Below are 12,899 nucleotides of genomic sequence, written 5' to 3'. Positions count from 1 at the left end.
ACTATAATACAGTAAAATATAGGCGTAATGGACAATTTAAAATGGTGTTTGTTCATTTGCTTAAAAGTTTATTTTTCCATGGTATGGTTGACATTTCCATGGACCTGCCCATATAAGAATATACCGGAATACCATGGTATTATCGTTGTATATGACCATAATTAATGTAATTAATGGCTTGTTATAAAATTAATAATATAGTTCCAGAATATGTCTTTTAAATGGCATGAAATAGGCATATGTTGGAAGTAATCATGGACTTTTTGTGTATATAAAGCATTTGAAGCCACTCGTTTCTACAATGTGAGTGAGAGCAGTCCTCTTGCACGAGAACTGTGTGACGGCACTACATGTAATGAAGTGGAGAGCTCCAGCAATCACTGGACAGGTCAGTACTTGTAATATTGTCCCAATTATTTTCTTGTCTTCTCCAACTTTGCTTTCAAGTACTTTTGCTGAAACGTTTGGTGCACATCTTCTGTTAGTTAAATCACAAGTGTGACATTCAAGTCCCATCCTATAAGTTTGATGGCCCAGGTATACTTTGTTTTTCGCATTCCGGATCGCCTCGCACCCGGTCGACCGGATTCCCTTTGAGCGCATACTTTTCTTTTACTGACCGCGAACGAATATGAATGCGTTCGACACATGCACACTACAACTGCTTTGTGGCACTCTTTTAGTACAGTCAATGGCCAGCACATGCACGCTCAAGTCGTGAAGCTGTGCTGATGACGCAGTTTGCGTCACACACTTTGTGCGGAGGGATCAGCAACGCGCACACCTGAAGTATACTTTGGCCTTAAGTGTGCATTTTTTGAACCACTAGCATCACCTAACGTTGAAAATTTGGTTGGGCAAATGTAGTCCTGCCCCTGAACTAATGCCATTTAGTTTATCCACTGTTTCTCTTTTCCTCCAGGTTTTGCGCAGGGTGGTCAGTGTAATAACATTTTTGACTGTCCAGAGGAGGAACACTACGAGTACTGTACATGTTATCGAGACTGCGGCTATGACGGCGAACCTGTTTGTGGTTCTGATGGGCAGCTCTACCAGAACCAGTGTCAGATGGAGGTGTCCGCCTGCAGAAATGTCACACGGATCGAGCAAATGCCCTTCAGCTACTGCCCACAGGGTAAGTGCACGCACCTTTTAATCTGTGTTTAGGTAATAGTACACCCCAAATAAAAATTCTGTCACAGTTGTCTATGACTTTCTTTCTTACACAGAACACAAAAGGGAAAAATATGAATGAATATCACTTGTTCACTGTGGTATTCATGTTCACCTGAGAACCTGCGTTGTTTTTAATGCTAACACGACTCTTTTTCACTCTCGTATTGTTTCATTGGCAATTGCTCTTGCTCGTTTGGAGTGCACAAACCAGTGAGATTTCAAACCAGTTTGAAATGATCATAGCATCTGCGACTAGTCGCAGCCAGTGTTGGGTGTAAACTGATTACTTAGTCACTCTAATCTACATCATTTAAGTCAAAAGTAGTGCATTTCAGTTAATTATAATACATGTTTGAAATACTATTGTCAAATTTAAAACATGAACATATACATGAACACATACCATCCGATGAACCATTGCGCTTTATAAATGGTCATGACACGTCATTGTTCATGCGAATAAGCCATTTCCATCAATTTAATGCCGATTTTAAATAATGCGAAACTCTTGAAAGTCCACCTCCTCCTAGCTCATTAAATTGTATGCGAATTTTGAGTGTGTCCCATTCAGGATTTCTTATTCACCTTTTCAAAATGCACATAAAAATAGTTGGATAGAAACACAGCTAGTGTAATGACTCCAGGGTGGACACATTTCAAGGGTTCTGCCCTCCCAACAAGTGTTTACTCTGGTTAATGCTGTATTAATGGTAAATGCTTTAATCGCGATTTAAGAACAATTAACACATTCAACTTTTTTAATTAACCGCATGCATTAACGAGTTCATTCTACGAGCTCTAGTTAATATGTACTGTATGTCTATTTGTGTTTCTATGACCGCTAAAGAGCTTTCGCCGCCTTATGAATCATTGTAATAGAAAAACGTGAACAAGAAGAAAAGATTTATTTGAATTCGTTGAGTAAAAAAATAGTTACTTTTCTGTTAAAAGTGCTTTAGAGAGTACGTTAAAATTAATTAGTAATGTGATTTACGTATTACTTGAAAAAGTATTAAAAAAGTAAAAGTAATCGGAATAGAATGTACACAAGTAATTAGTCAAATGAAGTGGATTCTTTTTTTTAGAAACTTACCCAACACTGGTCACACCGTCTCACAATCCCAAACATTAGAAAAGTGTCAGTGACGGACATGCGCTCAGAGTTGACATTTTGTCGCATTTAGCCGCTTCAGGCTTGTAGTGTGCTTGTCTTTAGACCTACCCCAGTGCAACTACCCCACATGAAGTGCACATATGTGGTACCTTTGAATTTATAGCCTAGACATGCCAGGAAGATAAGAGATCCCATATTTTTAATGTTGACTTAAGGACCTAAGCTCTTTGTAAATCTAACATTTCATTATTATCCTAGCTTTCGCCAAGATTAATGCCATGCAATGTAAAACCAGGTGCTGTTCTCCCCAGACACTCTCTGATGAAGTCATGCTCATTGCATAATTAGAGACATGTTTTTCCTTCCCCTTAAGAGTTTCATGTGCAAGACTTTCAGATAGAATACACGCAGGCACAGACATGTGCGAAGAAAACTGCACGTTTCGGCCAAACAAATCTCCAACCTGGTTTGGATCACAGTAATGTTGATCAAAGTGTCCTCAGGAATTATTGGGTCATTTTGGTCAACACTTCACCAGGGTTGTTATGGTTTTAAAATTTTGTATTTTTGTTTTCATTTTCGTTTAGTTTTAGTTAGATTTAATGGTGTCTAAATAGTCATTTTCAATAATAAAAAAAACTGTGTAGACGGAGTTTCAGCACAGTTTTAAGCCATGTCCACGCTTAATAGTTTTAGTTTGAAAACGCATTGATTTTACCACGTTTACACGTCTCATCCATTTTCCTCCACCACAAATGGAGACTTTAAAAAAAAAAGAGCTCTAGTATTGCTAGTTTTTTTTTCAGCTAAAATGTATTAGTGCTGATGTCGGCTTAATTCTGACTCCTTATAACATAGTGCCACGAAGTGTTCCATATGCCTGTAATCAGGGTTGGGGAGTAACAAAATACATATAATAGGATTACGTATTTAACGTATTTATTCCACTACAGTTACAACTGAACTAATTGGTAATTAGAATACAGTTACATTCAAAAAGTATTTTAATTACTGAAGAGATTACTTTGCATTTTATTTCAGATGGAAAACATTTATAAATATAAATGATGTGATCCAAAGTGCATTTGAACAGCGGTGAAACACTTATGATGTGTTACATTCATACGAGCAGACAGAGAATTTGAAGTAAGTTTGGAGCAGAAGAAATAGAAATAAAGCTTGTGTAAATTGTTAGCTTTACGTTAAGCTAAAATGCTGTTTCTAGCCATTTTACCTACACGTTAATAGATACGATCATATTTTTTATCAAGAAAATTCACGTTGGATCATAATTTCGTTTTCTAGTAAGGCCTTTTATATTAGGACAAAAATGTTATTGTTGATAATAATTTTTTTACTTTTCCTGTAAAAATATCTCAAATTCCTTAAAACAAGATCAATTTGATTGATCTTGTTTTAGAAACAACACTATATAAGATATTTAGGTTTTTCAGAGAATGCATTTTTAACATGTGTATTTTGTCTTACTGTACTGACAGAGTTTTTATAGTTAAACAAGTGAAAAAAATCTACCAGTGCTGAAGAAGTAATCCAAATTACTGACCTTGAGTAATCTAATGGAATATGTTACAAATTACATTTTACAGCATGTATTCTGTAATCTGTAGTGGAATACATTTCAAAAGTAACCCTTCCAACCCTACCTGTAATTACGCATGCTACACTAAACATGCCCTAAATGTCACATTCAAAATTGTAACTGTGGTTTATTGTTTTACTGTCTAATTGCACAGAAAATATTGATAAACTGTGGTTACATCCAAGTTCCCCTCACTTTCATTCATATGCATGCGAATGTCAAAGAGTGGAAATACAAGCACATGTGAAAAAATTAATTAAAAGTTAGTTAATAAAAAATAAAAAAATGTCACTGCTAGTTTTCAACTTCTTATTCATTTTTGTTAAAAATGAAGTGTGTTAATTCTGCACCACCAATCAAAATTGTAAAAATAAACATTGTTTTCAAACACTTTTCCAAAATACATCCCTGTCTGCTGTGGGTCGAACAAACAGATGGTTCCACCCCCAACAACACTCCATTGGTTGAGTCATTCTTCATGCATCAGACTGGATGGGGTGCTTAATTTTTACAGCACAGTGTTTACAGTTTTTGAGGAAATCAACCAATGTACTATTGTAAAAGTTACACACTTCAGCTTTAACGATAGCTTTTGCTTTTAACTGGTAGTGTTTTGAATCTTGCCATTTGACATCTGCTTGCCCTATTTTATTATTTTTTTCTATATCAGATGTAAGATGAAGGCCTCTCCTACTTCTGCATCAAAGGGAATCAAAGTGTTTTTGGTGCTTTGCAATTATCCATGCTCAGGCAAGTCCAAGTCGAGGAGTCAAACCCCACTCCTGCCTACCGAGAAAGACTTAAGTTTATATACCTGCTTGGTAGAAACAGCTGTTCAGGTGTTGCAACTGATGATATAAACACAAACATACACTCATATATACCAAGAACGGCTTATGGTCTATTACAGGGCACCCCAAATGACAGAGCGCTTTTGTCCGGGACCCTTTGACAGAAAGATGGGAGGAGGGGGCAGAGAAAAGAAAAATCCTGTCACATTCCTTTCCGATGCGAAGACCAACAACAAAGAGGCTTTCTTGTTTTACAGCGTACCGCCATCGGGAGGGGGACAGATAAAAAGGTTGCGCGGGAAATCTCTGTGGCCCCTGCCAAACATATTCTCTTCATTTGACCAAAAGAAGGCAGTGGAAGTTTGTTCAAAGCTGCCAATTTGTGTGTGTGTGCATTTTTGCAGATAAACTGATATTTTTTCAGCATTTGTCATTCCAGTAAAGCATTAAGTCACAAGGCTGTGATTTACAGTGATTTAAGCATGGGTGAGGTTTTTTTAGGCACAATAATAGATAGTCCCATCTTAAATTCACACCATTGGTTGAGTCAATGTTGCTATGTCGGGCTGGTTGGGATGTATCAAAGTTTTGATCGTGCCTCTATAAAAAAGTGACTACAAACTACAAATGGCTTACTTATAGCTGTCTCTGCATACTTTACTGGGATAGGAGTATTTTAACATTGGAAAAATGTATATACATCACCTTTAAATGAACCCTTCCCTTTTTAATTTAAATTATTTATTGATTGATTTATTTGTATGTTCTTATCTTACAGTGGGGGTAGTGGTAGAGGAGCGAGAACTTGCTACAGGAGAAGAACCAGAACAGGAGCCCATACTCATTCCTGCAGGTGATCATCATCTCTTCTCTCTATTCTTTGAAAAACATCTGCGTCAGTGCCCTACAGAAGTGAGTGTGTGCGACACACGGGCAGGTGTTGAAAAGTTTGAAAAGCAATTGGAAGTGTACATACAGGGAAGCTTGAGCGTGCACAGGCCTGTGGATCAGCCCAGACTTTGTTGATGCATGGATAATTAGAATTCTAGCCTTGTGATTCTTACCACTCCTGTATACATGGTATGTTCAAATACCATTAGCAAACATGAGCATAAGTTTGTTTGGTTAGCTTTAAATCCATAAATTATGAAAACATTCATTTAAATCGTTAGATTAACATCTATAATTTAGGGTGCATTTCCATTTATAAGTGATCATTCCTCTGCCCTCTTCCAAGACTTTACCTTCTACTGTGAGAGCTTCGGAGTGCCGAAAGGTGTGGTACTCAAAAATAACAGTCATTCAGAATTCACTTTTAAAGTGTTTCTTCTTAAATGTTTTCAATCAACCGTCTATCCAGTAGCCACCCATCCATCAACCCATTTGCCATTCATCTATCCAGTTTCCATCCATCATCAATCTACACATCCATCATCCATCCATTCATCATCAATCTACCCATCCATCATTCATCCATCCAATAGCCACCTGTCTAGTAGCCATCCATTCATTATCAATCTACACATCCATTATCCATCCAGTATCCATCCATCATCAACCTACCCATCCATCCATCATCATCATCATCATCATCATCATCCACCCATCCAGTAGCCACCCATCTATCATCCATCTTGTAGCCATCCATCCATCATCAATCTACCATCCATACATCCATCCAGTATCAATCTACCCATCCATCCATCCATCCATCCATCCATCCATCCATCCATCCATCCATCCAGGAGCCACCCATCCATCCTCCATCCATCCAGTAGCGAATTATCCATCATCATCCATCCACCCATCTATCCAGTAGCCACCCATTCATCCATCCACCTATCTATCCAGTAGCCATCCATTCATCCATCCAGTAGCCATCATCATCCATCCATCCATTAGCCATCTATCATCCATCCATCTTGTAGCCATCCCTCAAACATCCATCACCCATGCAATAGCCACACACCCACCCACCCACCCATCCATCCATCCATCCATCCATCCATCCATCCATCATCCATCTAGTAACCATCCATCCATCCATCATCAATTACTATCCACCCGTATCGTTCCAGTAGCCACCCATCAGCGACCCATCCATCCATTCATCATCCACCCATCTATCCAGTAGCCATCCAATCATCCATCCATCAGTTAGCCACTCCTCCATCCATCCAGTAGCTATACATCCATCCTTCTGTCCAGTTGGGCTGTAACAGAATACATGCAACAACTTTGCTTATTCAGAATACAAAATTGAAGTAACTGTATTCAGTCCCCGCTACGTTTTCAAGCACCTGTATTGAGAATATATTTTTTAATAATAATCATTTTGTGGAGTCGCGTGGCACCATGCGAGGGTCGGATGTGAGAACAGTAAGCTCTGCGCAGGCTAGTTTTTAATTTTAGTCTTTTTGTGTCATAAACCGGTGAGATTCGATACACCCTGTTCCATAACTGTTCTATGAAGACAGTATGTCAAAGAATTCAAAATCCTCAGGCTCTGGAGACATTAAAAGACACTTATGTACTCAAGCTGATACCCCTGACAGGGCCACAGACCAGGGACTCAGTTTGGCCGGTGTGGTGGGAGAGATTCAGCGTCAACTTTTGAGCATGTCGGCAATGCTGGTGAAAGTCATTGCTGACTTGGAGGATCTTGTTGTAATATGTCAATCGATCACTGCCATGGAGACTAAATTCTCTGTGTTGGTTGCAAGAGTAACTCCATTATCTGGAGTCATCGGAGAGGGAATTAGCTGTTAATCCGCTTGCGACCAAGGTGGACTTGGAACGCATTTGGGAAAAGTTGGAAGACCTTGAGAATCTTAACCGGCGTAACAATATCTGAATTGTTGAAATTGCTGAGAATAAAGAAGGCAGAGATATGGTGAAATTCCTAGATGCTCTTCCCGAGTCTGCTCGACATAACAGGCCATAAACTGGAAATCGAGTGAGCTCACAGATTTCTGGCTCAGAGATCCGGAGTGAGACAGGCCCCAGATCAATTTTGGCAAAATTTCTGATATCATCCAATAAAGATCTTGTGTTAAAGTATTACCCCATTACCCTCACTGAACATTCCACTTGATCGTCCAAGGAAACTGGGTGCCGCCTTTGTTTCTATTTGTGTTGTTTCCACATAGCGGCTGGGGTTTGTTTTGTGAAGCAGCACTCCTTCGGACCAGTTTGTGGATGAATCTGCTCGTTCTTTGTGCTTATGCCTCTTATTGGATGGAGTTTGTTTTGTAGAATATTTCTAGCAAATCATTACAGTGATTAGGGCATCTGTTCCACTCATGTAACTGCTGAATGGGCCAGCTCACTGAGCATTCATTTGACTGCCCAAGGAAACTGAACAGCCTTTTTGTGTTTTTTTGTGCTGTTCCGCTAGTGGTTGGAGCTTGTTTGTGGAGCAACACACCTTTGGGACAGTTATGTGGATGAGTCTACACATTCTTTGTGCTTATGCATAAAGGCTAGAGTTTGTTTTATAGATTATTTTCTGTTATGTAATTCTGTCTCTGAAAATTTGTATAGGAGCACCGGACTTGAGCAATCCGGCGGCAAAAGTGTTGTTGGGGCTCTCGTACGCGTACATGGACTGTTTGAGTTTAGAGGGATGGATGCCAGTTGGTGCTGTCATGCGTGGGTTAATGTGCATGTTTTTCTTTGTTCTGGGGAAAGTTTGGGGTTTGTTTGTTGCTCTAATGTTGGAATGTGGTGTTTAACATTTTGTTTTTGACACAATGTATTTTTTCTAAAATGTCAAAATGTCAAATGTTAATATGAGTGGATTGTCTCTCTCCATGTTGAATGTGAATGGGTTGGGGCACCCCATAAAAAGAAGGAAGGTTATTTCATTTCTTAAACATAAGAAATATGATATTGTGTCATTTCTTCTTCTTTAATGCTGGCTCAAGTAAGAGCAGGCAAGTCATTACATTGATAAGTAAACATCTACAATTCAAATGTCTCAAACATTTTAAAGATAAATTAGGAAGAGTTATTATTGTTTAAGCTAAAATTCAGGGACAAATGTTGATTTTAGCTAATATCTACGCACCTAACGCTGATGATCAGGGCTTTTTATAGATCTTGAAGGGAAGTCGCTGGCACCCCTCATGATATAGGAGACTTTAATCTTTTGATGGACTGAGTCCTTGATCATAGTGAAGCAAAAGTGTGTAAGCCCCCTAAAGCAACATTGATGCTTTACAGGATGTGTACAAATCTTGGTCTTACATATATTTGGAGACTTTTGAGCAAATCTGGTAGGGACTATACATTTATTTTATCAGTCCATAATATTTTTTCTAGAATAGATTTGTTTAATATATACCCCTCATTTCATCTGCTGTTGATTGCTCAATTGGAAACAGTTTAGTCTCAGATCATGCTTAGAGTAGTCGCCACATATGGAGAAAAGGAAATCATATAGTTGGCGCTTTAATGTATCTCTTTTGCAAAATCCTGAATTCCAACAAATGCTAAAGGCTGAAATCAATGTCTATACGGAGACCAACTGGACCGCAGTATCCTCGGTGGGCGTGCCTTAAGAGGCACTTAAGGAGGTTCTTAGGGGTCGGATCATACAGTATGCCTCATTCATCATAAAATCCAAAGCATGAGAACTCGTGGAGTTGGAAGAGAATATTAAAAGTGCAGAGGCAGAGCTGAAGCGCCAAATGACCTCTAATGGCTTCAGAGAATTGACCCGATTGAAATACAGATATAATACTATTTTGTCACAGAAGGTGGAGTTTTGGCTATTCAGGGCAAGACAGTCATACTTTGAGTCAAGGGACAAAGCAGGGAAGCTTTTGGATAGATACATAAAGCAGAGGTAATCTTTTTCTGCATTCCCTCAGTGAAATCTGCTGGTGATGAAATAGTTACCTAAGCCATTTATATTAATAATGCTTTTAAAGAATTCTATCTTAATCTCTATAGTTCCACGTCTTCATCTACTGATTAAGACTTTAGAAGCTTTGTGGAACCATTAGAACTCTCTAAACTGACGAATGAGCAAAAAAATTATCTTGATTCTGAGATCAAAATGGAGGAGCTTGTCGAGGTAATTAAGGCCTTGCCTACAGGCAAGGCTCCAGGGCCAGATGGTTTTGCTGCTGAATTTTTTTAGATCTTATGATACAAAATTGACTCCACTTTTGTTCGAAGTTTATACAGAATCATTAAAGAATAAAAAGCTTCCACCAACCATGACACAAGTCTGAATCAGTCTGATTCTTAAAAGGACAAAGGACAAAGATCCAAGCGAGTGTAAGTGTTACCATCCAATTTCCCTGATCCAGCTAATCGTAAATATATTGCCAAAATTCTGGCTAACAGATTAAGGAAAGTTGTGAAATCTCTTATATATATATAGATCAGGTGGGGTTTATTCAAGGGCTCAGCTCTTCTTATAACATTACGCGTTTCATCAGTATTATGTGGTCAATGGCAAATGATCAGACTCCGGTCGCGGCCATCTCACTTGATGCCGAAAAGCCGTTTGATATGGTAGAATGGGATTATTTTTGTATTACTTTACTCTGGATAGGGGCACCCGGCAGGATTGTCCTCTTTCAGCATTATTGTTCTGTCTTGCCTTGGAACCATTAGCAGCCGCGATAAGAAGGTAAGATGATTTTACATGGGTGGTTGCGGTAGGTGTGGCGCATAAGCTTATGCTTTACGCAGATTATATATTATTATTCATCTCTGATCCCATTAGATCTATGCCTTGCCTCCATAGAATTATTAATTCCTTTTCTTAATTCTTGGCATACAGAGTCAATTAGTCTAAATTCGAAGCTTTACCACTGACAGCGTACTGCCCAGTAACGGCACCTTCCAGTGGCCCAAACAGGGCATTAAGTATTTGGGCATATTATTCCCAGCAAATTTGTCTGACTTAGTTACAGTTCATTTTGACCCCTTAATAAAAAGGTTTTCGAGTGATGTGGGCAGGTGGGCTTCATTACATTTATCTATGATTGGGAAGGTTAATGTTATTAAAATGAAATTGCATTCTAAAATGTAACCACCTGTTACTGTCACTCCCTATAGATTTCCCCCTCTGTTATTTCAAACAATTTGATAGCATAGCGAAGTCCTTCATTTGGAATGGTAAGCATCCCAGATTATATTATAATAAGTTACATAGGCCGATTGACGAAGGTGAGCTAGGCCTACCCAAGATTATGTTATTATTATGCATTCGGTCTCAGACATTTGGCTCATTGGTCACTTCCACCTGAGAGAGCCCCTCCCTGGTTTTGTATTTAAGTAAGGAAGTTCTTGCCCCTATTTTGCCATTGCAAAGCCTTTCAATCAAACTAATTGGTGAAATTTGGTATTGGAGAAGGGAGTGTGGGCTAGGAATCTAAAAAATGTCAAGTCTGCATTCTAGAGATGCAAGGGTGCGCCTTATTCAATTCAAGATTTTACATAGTTTCTATTGGACCCTCTCTAGATTTGATAGGCTTGGTCTTAAAGACACACCCACCTGCTGGTGATGCCAATCAGAAGATGGAGACACAACCCATGTTTTTTGGGGGTGTGTTAAGAATTTAGGTTGAAGGTTCAGAGTTGTATGTTACATTTTGGGCACTCAAATTTTTACTGTGCCCCAGAATCTGTATTTTGGGTGATGGGGCAGTCAAAAATGTGGGCGATAAACATAGAAAATTGGGTTCTGACCAGTATCATGATAGGCAGACAAATTATTTTAAGGGGATGGAAGTCGGACGGACCACCATCATTTCTGGAGTGGTGTGCGGAGTTAGGGAGGGTGGCAAGTAGAAGGTTGGGGTTTGGGGACTTGTTTATTAGGAAATGGGGTAATTATTTAGCGTTTCTGGGGGACTCTTGGGGAGGGGGAGAGAGATGTTTATTTTAATTATATTTTCTTTTTGTGTGTGTGGGTGTATTATTATGTGACCACAGGGGTGTTGGGGATCAGGGTGGGGTTGGTTATTGGGGAGGGATATTAGTGGGTGTTAAATGTTAAATGTTGATTCAATGTGAATTTGTTAAGTTTTTCTCTGTTGTGTATTTTTGAGTTATTAAAAAAAAAGATAATTTTGTTAGAAAACTTTTAGAATACTCTCAAAATGACCACAAAATAAGACAGAAATAATTTTTTTTTTTGTCAATCGATAACTGATGGTAGACTCTAGATAATGAAAATATATTGTCTTGTCTTGTATAATGATTCTGGGATTGAATATCTGGCAACCGCACAGGAATGCTGAAGTCTTAATCAGCGCACTGCCATCTGTGCACCAGAATCAATACAGCCACATTTTTACACAAATGTTACATTCAAGCACATAATACATTGTTTCCTGCAATTGTAATTGCTGTGTAAATACATTCACTATGTTGCATGTTTAATTTCTGCAAGTAGCATCCAATTATCATCTTGAAAATATGGTTAATTTGCATTTTGTATTCAATTTTGGGTCAAAATGTATCGGTCTTTGTTAGTTCAATCAATTAATGGGTTGAGAAGAACATTAATATACCAAATAAATAAAATATTTAATATAATAATTCCATTCTGAACATTCAGAAACAATGCTGATTGGTAGCTACAATGTCACAGCTAAGCTTTTGGGTCTTGGAGGTACAGGCAGCATCTTTCTTGTGGAAAGTGGACAAGATATTATAATTGACTGCAAACTGCCTTCTGTCTTCGATAAGGAAAAACATCAACTCCACATCTAATTTAAAGAATTCAAGGTAGTGCAAAGTTCATTAATTTGCTGACAGATAGCTAGCTGGCTGTTTAGACTCAGATAGTGGAGTTAATACCAGAGATTTAAAGGTTCAGATCATATAATAATGACAAATCAAACATAATTCTTCCAATTTTGCCTTGCAAAAGTAACGTATTCAGAATACAAAAATACTTTTAGAATACATATTTATAAAGATAATGATTTTATGTGTTGAATTACTGAATACATTTACGAGAGAGTAATATGTATTCAGCCCAACCCTATCTTTTCATCCACCCACCCAGTAGCAACTCTGCCCAGATTTTTTTTTTAACTATTGAAGGAGATCCTTTGTATGCTGGGTGCTTGTTTACTACTTTTCACTATCTGGTAAAAGTTATCCAATAAAAATTTTAGGGTATTTAAAACTATGATCATTTATATATAGTAGTCACTTTAATGAGTTTGAGTTTAAGGGCAGATATTCC

General features: G+C 38.3%; 1 protein-coding gene across 1 annotated transcript in view; it reads left to right on the top strand.

Moving 5' to 3' along the window:
* The window catches only part of LOC127640986 (C3 and PZP-like alpha-2-macroglobulin domain-containing protein 8), a 55,413-nt gene that overhangs the window by 38,862 nt on the left and 3,652 nt on the right, over positions 1-12,899 (top strand). Inside the window, exons 39-41 of the mRNA XM_052123721.1 lie at positions 278-388; positions 923-1,135; positions 5,460-5,534. Of these exons, the coding sequence (XP_051979681.1) occupies positions 278-388; positions 923-1,135; positions 5,460-5,534 (399 nt within the window). The remainder of the gene's footprint in view (positions 1-277; positions 389-922; positions 1,136-5,459; positions 5,535-12,899) is intronic.

Source organism: Xyrauchen texanus, chromosome 50 (assembly GCF_025860055.1).
Source record: "Xyrauchen texanus isolate HMW12.3.18 chromosome 50, RBS_HiC_50CHRs, whole genome shotgun sequence".
Taxonomy (NCBI): Eukaryota; Metazoa; Chordata; class Actinopteri; order Cypriniformes; family Catostomidae; genus Xyrauchen; species Xyrauchen texanus.
The sequence above is the reverse complement of the archived record's forward strand: the minus strand, read 5'-3'. Positions and strand labels throughout refer to the sequence as shown.